A 9,827-nucleotide genomic window follows, 5' to 3' on the forward strand; every position below is an offset into this window, starting at 1 on the left:
GGGAGTGTTTTCTTGGGGAGTATACTGTTGTTTAGAGGGGATGTATGTGTGAGAGTGTGAATGTTAGAGAGAGAGAGAGAGAGAGAGAGAGAGTTCACCAAGGTGAGCTGCATGTAGGTATAACTGTGTGCGGGTGTATGTGCATGTATGCATGTACTATAAGGATAAGTAAAGATGTGTGCATGTATCCCAAGAGGGTGCAGATGCATATGTTTGTATGCATCTATACTCTGGGAGATGAACATGCATGTAGGTATAGAGGGTGTACTCCAGGGGTACATAGGGAGGGAACACATACATATGCACATACTCATGCGTGTGCGCACACACTTTCGATCTATTCCATACATACCCTCATGTCTGTCACTTACAAGCCCCAGGATGATTTCTGTTCTTGCCAATATGCCTCATGTTGTCGCTGCTGAGTTTGCAGGGAGGATGTGAGATTGGGGTCAGAGCCCTGGGGTGGAAGGGCTATGGGTGTGCAGCCAGTGAGCTGTGTGATGGGAAGGCATGCTGGCAATCATGAGAGCCTGGCCAGCAGGTACCAACTACTGACTCTGCACCACTGGGTTAAACATGTCAGGGAGCAGAGCAGCAGCTGGGTCCCAGGAAGCACAGCTGGCTTGCTGGATCCCACACTGCAGAACCTGCTGAGAATACCAGCCATGCAGAAGCCTGTCTCAGAGGGGTAGCAATATCCTGCTGCTCCCCCCTGGTACCATAGTTCAACTTCTTCTCAGACCTGGCATTATCTCCATTACTGGAGATAGCCTAGCCCAGGGCTATCCAACTTCTAAGCCCCCAAGGGCTACATCAGTGGGGGCTGCACACTGTGCAGGATGCACCAGGCAAACCACAGCCACCTTGGCTCCATGCCACAGGGACACTCCCCTGGCAGCACAGAGCTGGGTGGTATAAATCAGCCTTACTCTATTGATGTTAGTGGACTGATGCTGATCAACTGAAGATCTGGCCCCAATATCCAACCTTCACTTAGGTCAAAGGTGCCAAGGAGGCTGACAGTTGTTTTGTGAACAACAGCTCTGTACAACACAAACCCACCCTGGGGACTGCTGCACCTCTGCCCAGGAAAGCAGGGGTCCTGCAGCTCATGAGTGAGATGTTGTGGCCTGGCTATGGGGAGAGGGGCTAGTTGAGAGCTGGGATAGTAGGGGACTCAGAAATTATGGGAATCCACAGAGCTAAGAGAACCTGCCCAACCCTGCCTTGAATTATGCCTGCCCTAGTTCTGTGAGCATTATAGTCAGCCACAAAATTTTAATAAGAGAACAGAGCAGAAAGAAAAAAGACTCTGCCTGTGACATACTGTTCCTCACACCAGCCCTGCTCCATAAGGGGCCTCTTTTCTTGGCAAGATTAAGCAATGAAATATTTATCAGGAACAATTATCCATCTAGACCCCCCACCTCTTCCAGGCTGTGCCCCTCTGCCAGCCTGGCGCTGCTCACTGCAGCCCCTGCTCTCAGCTTCACAGCCAATGCTAGAGTCCCAGGTCCAGCTCACCAGCTAATGTACAGCTGAGGGTCACGCTAACGCAGAGTGGGTGGCTCCAGGTTAGCAGCTGCTGAGGACTGAGGTGACAAAAGCAGGAGGTGCAGGAGGCACTTCATGATCTGTGTGGGAGGGAGAGAATTGAGGCCCTGCCAGAATGGGGGCAGCACAATCCTGGGGGCGGGGATATATTAATTCCCTTCAATGAAGAATAGGAAAGTGCTGAACTCACTCCCTGGAGGAGAATCCCACACCTTCACCCCATTTTCCTGCTGGCTTGTGACATCTTCCACCCAAAAGTGAGCATCAAGCTGATCTCCGTCCCACCCCCTACCTCCTCCTTGCAAGTACAGCACTCTTTGAGCAATGAAAGCAAGGAGGGATTATCTCCACCTGAGTCACCAGCAGCTACAGCACCCTGGGATCTCTCTGGAGAGGCCTCCGATCCAGCCGGGGCCCTGATCTGATCCCCGTTCACTTGAGAGCACTGATGTGATCATGCTCTGCGTGTACACAGGTATGTGTGTGTGTATGTGCACACATGCATGCATATGTGTGCACATGAGCATACAAACAATAGTAGAACCCAGGGGAGGGTCTTCTCCTCCCCATTTCAAGACCCAGCTTGACCCCAGCTCAGATCCCAATCTCCTGCCATGATTTCCACTTGCACCTTTCTAGGTGGGTTCTTCAGGTCTTCATGTAGCTACCAAGCACTCTCCTGCCACTGCTGGTCTGATACCCACCAGGAAGCACTGCAGCCACCACTCACCCTGCAATTGCCCAGCTCCTCAGCTGACAGGATGATGGTGCCACATTTTTTCCCTGGAATGCCACTGCAAAAGAAAAGAGAGAGGGGACAGGGTCTGAGTCTCTGGGCTGGCTAAGCCCCAGGGTCTCACTACTCCTGGGATACTCATGCCCCCAGGAGCTCCCCCAGAGGCTCTGTGCCATCCTGAACTCTGCCACCCAATAACTCACCAGGAGACTGTCAGTGCCCCTGCTCTGGGGGACCAAAGCCCACCAATTTCCTGGGATAAAGATCCCATGGGCACATGTGCTTACCCTGCCTGTTGCCACTCCCTGATGCCTACCTACTCCTTGACATCTGCTGGGAATGGGGCAATATAGGGTTTTATTATACAAGCAGGGGAAGAAACCCAGAGACATACACCCAGGCTGTTCTGCTAAATAAAGCAAGGCCTTTCTGCTTCATCTCTGCCCCCAGGCATAAATGCCCTGCCTCTCCCTATACTCTGCCCTATAACTCCCACCAACTCAATCATCCCCTTCCCACTGTCACCACCCCATCACCTCTATCACCCCAGCCACATACCTCCAGCTTCCACATGCCCCACCCATCACTCAGGTATCACCTTCTTTCTCCCCCCCTCTATTTCCCTAGATCATTCCCTCCCCACCCTCCTGTCCCTGCCACCCCACCCCACCCCTTCGCTTCCTTTTTTTCTTCTCCCTGACATCCTGTTATTTGTCTCCTTAAGGTAACACGGAACTAGCATTTTCCCCAATTCCCTCAAATTCTTGGTAATGGGCGCTTGTACACATGACAGGGGTTTAATCCTCAAGGTTTTATTCTATGCCCCCTAAACTGAAATGCGGCATAGAATAAAACCCTGAGGATGAAACCATTTCAATTTTTCTGTCACATTATGGTGAGGGGCCCGATTCTATTTTTTTGGGGGGGGGTCAGAGCTGGAGCCTACCCGCAGGTGGGGGGCAAGCTGACAGCTTTATTGTTGCAATTTGCAAAGTTGACCATGAAAAGTTGTTTCCCAAAAGCCTTGCAAGTGTACACTGTGATTAAGCCACACAAAGTGACATTTTTGTCACGTGTAAATGTTAATGGCATCACTCGTACAATCACCCAATGTGATGGGATCTTTAGGGGTAGGAAGGTAGCCAGCACTTTGCCTGCTCAACATCTGCCCAACTGAGCAACACAGAAGTGTGCTGGGCTAGGAGACAGGCTCAGAGCTAGAAAGCCCTTTCCCCCCACACAGTGCTGCACTCGGGCAGAGACAAGATGCAGGTAGTCTATAGGGCTCTGGGTTACCTGTGGGTCTGACTTGCTGGCCCAGCTCAGGTCTGCGTGACAAAATGGAGCAAGGCTGTGAAAGCCTCAACTTGTGGTGAAAGCTGAGTCTGGGCTGCGTGCCCTTCCCCCTTTCCTAAGGGCCTAGCTAAAGTTTGGACATTTCTCTGGGCTTCCGCTTTTCTGCTCAGGCCTCTCTGGGGCAAGACCCCTCTCTCTTGAACTGGTTGGCTATTGGGCAGGCGCCTCTTTTAAGTTCACTGGAATCTGCTTCTGTCCTTTCAAGACATGCCCCTTCCAGGCTGGGCTTAGGAAGAAAGAGTATAGGGCGGTAAGGTCCTGGGTTCTCTTCCTGGCTCTGCCGATGGCCTGCCAGATGGTCTTGAGGCTTCTGACACATGTTATGTTTGTAGTGCTACCTAGCACCATGCAGACCACACAGTGTCATGATCAACCATGCCTAGAAGTTGACTCTCAACAAAGCACCATGTACTGACCAGGCTGTTGGCTGTTTGGGAGAATTGCACTGGGCAAGGGGAGCTGTGAGCTCACAAGGGTGATGTTTCTCACACAGACGTTCAGTCGCTGGGGACTGGGACTGGGACTGGTTGTGGAACTGAATGACTCAGAGGCAAGTGTTGCAGAGCCCGGACCTGTTGTTGGGAACTGGAGCTTTGGGGTCATTTTTAAGAGGCTCTAATAAGCAACCTAACTGGAGAAGCAATTGCCCAAACCCAGCCTTCAACCCTTCTGAGGCTCCTTCTGTTAACATGCTTTGACCAGCTATTGCAAATCTGTGGCTCCAATAGCAGTACACTGATCAACACCAGCCAATGATCTGGTCAAGTGACTTCAATGGAGCTCCACTGATTTACACCAGCTGGGGATCTGGCCATTTGGGTCTGATGGTGTTTTGCCAATTTAGATCTTGCACGTTGAGTTCAGAGGAGCATTGCTGATTTACACCAGTAGGGAATATGGCCCACTGTCTCCAAGACAGCCCTATATGTGTGTGCAAGGAGTCCTACACAGAAAAGTCATGGCTCCAGAGTGGACTTAACTAGACACTGGTTGGCAAGGCTGAGCCATTCGCTGTTCCAGGTGGCAATGCAGATACTGCAGGGGCTGCTGGGGAGGAGGTGTGTCACTGCTCTGAATCAGCACCGGTCACCCGGCTGACTGAGCTGACCTGCCATGGGTCAAATAGATTCAGTCTAAAAAAGACAAACCCGTGAGATGCTCTGAGTGACCCTGCCATGATTATGAGCTAATTCGTGGCTATTAGCTCGGTGATGGCTAGATTACAGCCATTCTGAGAGCCTCCGCACGGGTGTGATGAACCACAAGGGGCGGGAGCGAGGCTGACAAAAAGAGAAGGGAGCAGAGTGGAATACAGGGGAGGAAGGAAGAGACCAGGAGAGAGAGATGTTTTCCCAGGTGTTGGACCTGATTTTGAATTACTCCCAATTTACACCGGGGTGGATAAGAGTGGAATTAGGCCCCAAGTCTTTGGCCAACCTCTGGCTCTCACCCCTTGGGCAGTATTCCCATCAGAAAGCCATGCAGCCAGCAGCACGGGGTCTGCTTTCCTTGCAATGAACTTTAATCATGCCTATTCAGAAAGGAACCAAGATTGGGGCAGGAGCCCAGACTCTGCTTGAGTCTAAGTTTCATCCTAGCAGGGAGCTAGGATTCATCCTAATATCAGGGTCCCCAAGTGACAAGAGCATTGCCAGGGCTCTTGCAAGGATCCTCCCCTACATCCTGCCCCCTGACAGCACGCACCTTTGCCAGCTTGGCGCACCGGTTCCTATTTCTGCAATGCTACTGAAGAGACCTCAAAGAAGCTGCATGACTCACCCATTGGAGACGGATGGCGTGGGCTTCCCGGTTCTGGAATGCAAGGTGAATGCTCCCATCCTGCCAAAAGTCAGAAAGAGCAGGGATTAGTGTTGGCAACGCCTCAGCTCACAGGAGACACGAAGCACCTGGGATCAGCATTCATGAAAGAATGAGCTGGGCGGCAAGGGGTCTCACAAAATGAAAGTAGCAATCTGTGATGAGGAAGGGGACAAGGAGAAGTGTATTCTCCAACAGCTCAGGGAGAGCCCACGGGAAAGCGTTAGGCAATCCCCTGGTTGTGCTGACCTAGTTGGACAGCAGTACCCATACACTCAGAAGGTCCATTCTCTGGGTGGCTTTTTACATCTTTGCTGCCTCTGAAGGGGCTGGGGAAAGTAGGCTCCAGTGCTGAAGAAAATCTAGTGCCAATGCAAGTATTAGGGAAACCCAGGGACTTCTGGGTTATAGGAGTTGGGTCTAAATCCCAGAGCTTCCCAGTTAACAGTTAATGTGACTATGAGTCTGGCACACCTGAGCCTAAAAGTCACTCTCCAGGAGCAAGAGATGTCACGAGGCAAATGGTCCTTTGGCCCTTGTGCTAAGGGACCATGACAATAAGAGGAGGCCTAAGACTGGCAGGTCAGGGGGGCCTGTCTCCCAGATCCATGCAATGCTTGTGATCATACTGCTGGAGCATCTCCTTCCCACTGTGTCCCACATACCAACACAGGCTTTTAACTAGCTGGAGCATCCCAGCCAAAGCCCTGGCACAAAGACTGATGCGGGAAAGTAGGAGCTTTCTTTAGTCACATCTGTTGTTCTGCCCTTAATCCAGCCAGGACAGTGTGAGCAGCTGGGGGTGCCATAAAGCAGGGGTAGGTGGGCAACTTGGCTGTGTAGGTAGCAACTTGGCTGCTATAGAAAAGGGTCTGGCAGCAGCTTTCCTGTTTGAGAAGTCTGGGTGGTTCATTCAGCCCCAGGGGGGGCTGCAGCATGACACATGAGATGGGTGACGAGAGCCTGGGTGGTTCATTCGGCCCTAGGGAGCAGAATAGAAACTGCCAGCCAACATGTTCTGGCTTCTCCATTCAAACAACAGGCTGCCAAGTTCTCAAAACTAACCTAGAAATGACTGGCATTTTTGCCCCCTAACTTAGGTCAGCACCGGAACATCCCTCCTGGAATGGTACATGTTTCCTAGACTGAAACTAGGTCCCTTAGACTGGGCGTCAGCTTACACTATATTAGTGCCCACCTCCTCTATAGCACAGAAGGGCATTCCCCAATAACCTAGTCCCAACCTCACCCTGCCTTCTTCATCCCATCTGGATGCCAGCCACAAAGAGAGACCTTTCTAGGTCATTTCAACCGCCTAGAGTGGTCGATACCCAGTCTTGGACATGTCCAAATCCTAGAAATCCTCACGCTACCCACTGCCCCTGCACCATGTTGGACAAGTTTTTGAAAAGGAGTCTGGGGCATGGCAGGTAACCTCAAAGTGCCAGCTGTGGCCAGACTGAATTCAGGAGGTCTGGGAGAGGGCCACCGGAGGACAGCAGGACTAGGGAGCAGCGGAGAAGGTTGACTCACAGCTGTGGCCCCAGGTAGGCATCAGGCTTGGGCGTGCAGCTGTGACAGTGAATGAAATCTGCTCCTCTGTCCACAGGCGCTCACTGAACTACCTTTTCTCGCTCCTGGAAAACATCCCCTCTTCCATCTAAGCTTCAATGGAAATTTCCAAAAGGGAGGTGGTGGAATCTGTGTGTTTGCCAGGGTCCAGCTCATCAGGATCTTGACAAGATCACAGGGTTGCCTTTGGTGCTCAGCCCAAAAACCTGGCAGGCACTAGTGTTAGCACGTGGGGCAGAACAGCCAGAGCTGGAGGAGCAGCTGGTTACTAACAATGAGCAAAAGTCTGCACCCAAATCTTCACTCTAAAGTAAGGAGCTCACGCTGGGTTTGGACAGATACGACTGGGGTTTGGCCACAACTTCTTCTCCATTGTTTTCCATTGTTGCATGCCACACAAGCCTCCAGGTAGTGTGAAAACCCCAGAATGAAAGCAGGTGCCTGTCGCTATTTCCCATGTGACCAGAAGTATCCAAACTGTCAAGACACTGCTCTGCAGGGGTTTCCAGTCCTATTTTGCAGCCACAAGGTGGTTCCACTTATTTGAAGGAGTCAATTTTTTCCACTTCTCTGGAAAGATAATTAAGGACACTAACTTTACTTGACACCAAGGATGTAGGCTAGGCTGATCGGAGGACAGCTTGGACAACGCAAGGTGGTGTGAGAGGGCACAACTTCATTTCCTTAAACAGAGTTGTACCTATTTATACTAGATTTGAATGTAGCCCCTAAATGCCAAGCCACTCCTTCATATACCCACCCTCCTCAGATCATATGGCCAGATCCTCATATACAGGAAAAGAGCAGAGCCCTTGGTCTTCAGCACAAGACTTGCTCCTCCTCACAAGACTGATGCCTTGCTCCTCCATCTGAGGAGCTCACAGCATCGCACCGAAACTCAGAAAAGAACCATCATCCCCATTTTGCAAGAAAGGAAGCAGACAAAGGACGGGAAAAGGCCCAGTCCCCCAAGATAGTCATGTTCCCAACTCCACTTGTAACCAGGCATTTACATGTCTTTGAGGATGTGGGCTGAAGTCACTCGGACAGCCTGGAAGAACAGGGATTTAAGCCCAAGTCACCAAAGCCTGAGCCACAATATTGGCTAACCTAGCCTATATAAACCCAGCCTGACCCTACCTTACCACTGCTTCTCCAGGTCTCCCATCACCAAGTCTCAGCAGAGCTCACCAGTCCCACCTGTACCCTGCAGAGCTGAGGCCTTTCCCCCTGCCTGGGATGTTACCAGCTTTCCCTTCCCATCTCTCCCTTGGCTTCAGGCCACTGCTCCAGGGACAGTGAGCAATTCCCTCCTTTCATTTACATTGTTACCTTGCAGGTATGTATAGACGCCAATCAAGGGCCCTCCCCCCCAACTGGCTCTTTTCTAGGCTACGTAAATTTAGCTCCCTTAGCCCTGTCTTCATGCGTCTGTCCCTCCGCCAGGTTTGAGCTGACGTGCGGGGGCAGGAACGTCCTGCATCTTTCACGTAGGGCCCGAGTGGCCTCCCCAGCCCTCAGGGACCCGCTCTTGCTTCCTGGCAATGGGGAGGCTGCAGCATGACACATGAGATGGCTGAGGAGAGACTGGGCTTGTGTGAAGCAAGTGACTTCCCTCCTGCCTCAGCCCTGTCACCACACACGTACGTGCATGTGCATGTATGTGTATGGGTATGTGTACGCACACACACCTAGTCTGCTCCCCCAGCCCAGGAAGGCCTCACCGCCCTGCCCAGTCTCTCTCAGAGCACTGTTTCAATCTCCGGTATCAAACTTAGCCAAAATCTCAGACCTAACCATCCTTCTGGCCACTGTGGCTGACAGATCCCAGAGGCTCCTTCCATCCACCCCTGCATCTGGGTCTAGTGAACAACTCGTCACTTCCCAGCACACCCTGGTCACTGCATGGGGCTGGCTCACCCCTGCACTCCTGGGTGTGTCTTACTGCTGCATAGAGGACCAGGTCCGCTCCCAGGGGCTGGCCTGGCAGTACTCAGAGCCCCTTCACCCTTCACAGATACTTGCACAGCCAGATTTCTTGCTCCTCCGTGGCCACATGCCGCAGAAATGACCCACATGCTCCTCAGCTCCCATGGCTAGTGGCAGTGAGGGGGAACGTCCCCAGCAGAAGGCCTGGACTAGGAGCCAAGACAGCGCCTCTCCCTGGAGACCTGGAGAACATGCATTGTACAAGGTAGCTGTAAGCAAGACTGCCGGCAGGCACCTACCTAAAGAACAGAAGCAGCTATTAATACGGGAGCTCTCGGCTTGATTGCACATGTCCTGCTCTGCACTGACATCCAATCACCCACCCCTGTCTCTCACATACGTGTTTACAGGACTGCTGGGAAACCTGGGGTAGATCCTTTGACCGGTTCCACGGTCCTGGCCAGGATCACACAGGCACTTCCAGCTCAGCAGATTATTGTTAGGGAAACTAAAAGAGCACCTCAATTCTGCCTTAGCACAGGGAGCTGCTTTCATAGTTTCATAGTTTCTAGGGTTGGAAGGGACCTCAGCAGATCATCTAGTCCGACCCCCTGCCATGGCAGGAAAGAGTACTGGGGTCAAATGACCCCAGCAAGATGTTCGTCTAACCTCCTCTTAAACAACCCCAGGGCAGGAGCCTGCACCACTTCCCTTGGAAGTTGGTTCCAGACCCTAGCCGCCCTGACTGTGAAGTAGCGCCTCCTGATAGCTAACCTAAACCTACCCTCTGCCAGCTTGTGACCGTTATTCCTGGTCACTCCTGGCGGTGCTCGGGGGAACAGGGACTCCCCCAATGCCT

The 9,827-nt window shown here is 52.1% G+C and overlaps 1 protein-coding gene across 5 annotated transcripts in view; it reads right to left on the minus strand.

Moving 5' to 3' along the window:
- The window catches only part of CPNE8 (copine 8), a 293,497-nt gene that overhangs the window by 166,610 nt on the left and 117,060 nt on the right, over positions 1 to 9,827 (minus strand). Inside the window, exons 7-8 of one of the 5 annotated variants that reach the window (XM_019543523.1) lie at positions 5,429 to 5,488; positions 2,288 to 2,351 (exon numbers count right to left, since the gene is read on the minus strand). The exons of the other annotated variants lie outside the window; for them this stretch is intronic. Of the exons in view, the coding sequence (XP_019399068.1) occupies positions 2,288 to 2,351; positions 5,429 to 5,488 (124 nt within the window). The remainder of the gene's footprint in view (positions 1 to 2,287; positions 2,352 to 5,428; positions 5,489 to 9,827) is intronic. 5 annotated transcript variants of the gene reach the window in all.

This window comes from Crocodylus porosus, unplaced genomic scaffold (assembly GCF_001723895.1).
Source record: "Crocodylus porosus isolate Cpor-Errol unplaced genomic scaffold, CroPor_comp1, whole genome shotgun sequence".
NCBI lineage: Eukaryota > Metazoa > Chordata > Crocodylia > Crocodylidae > Crocodylus > Crocodylus porosus.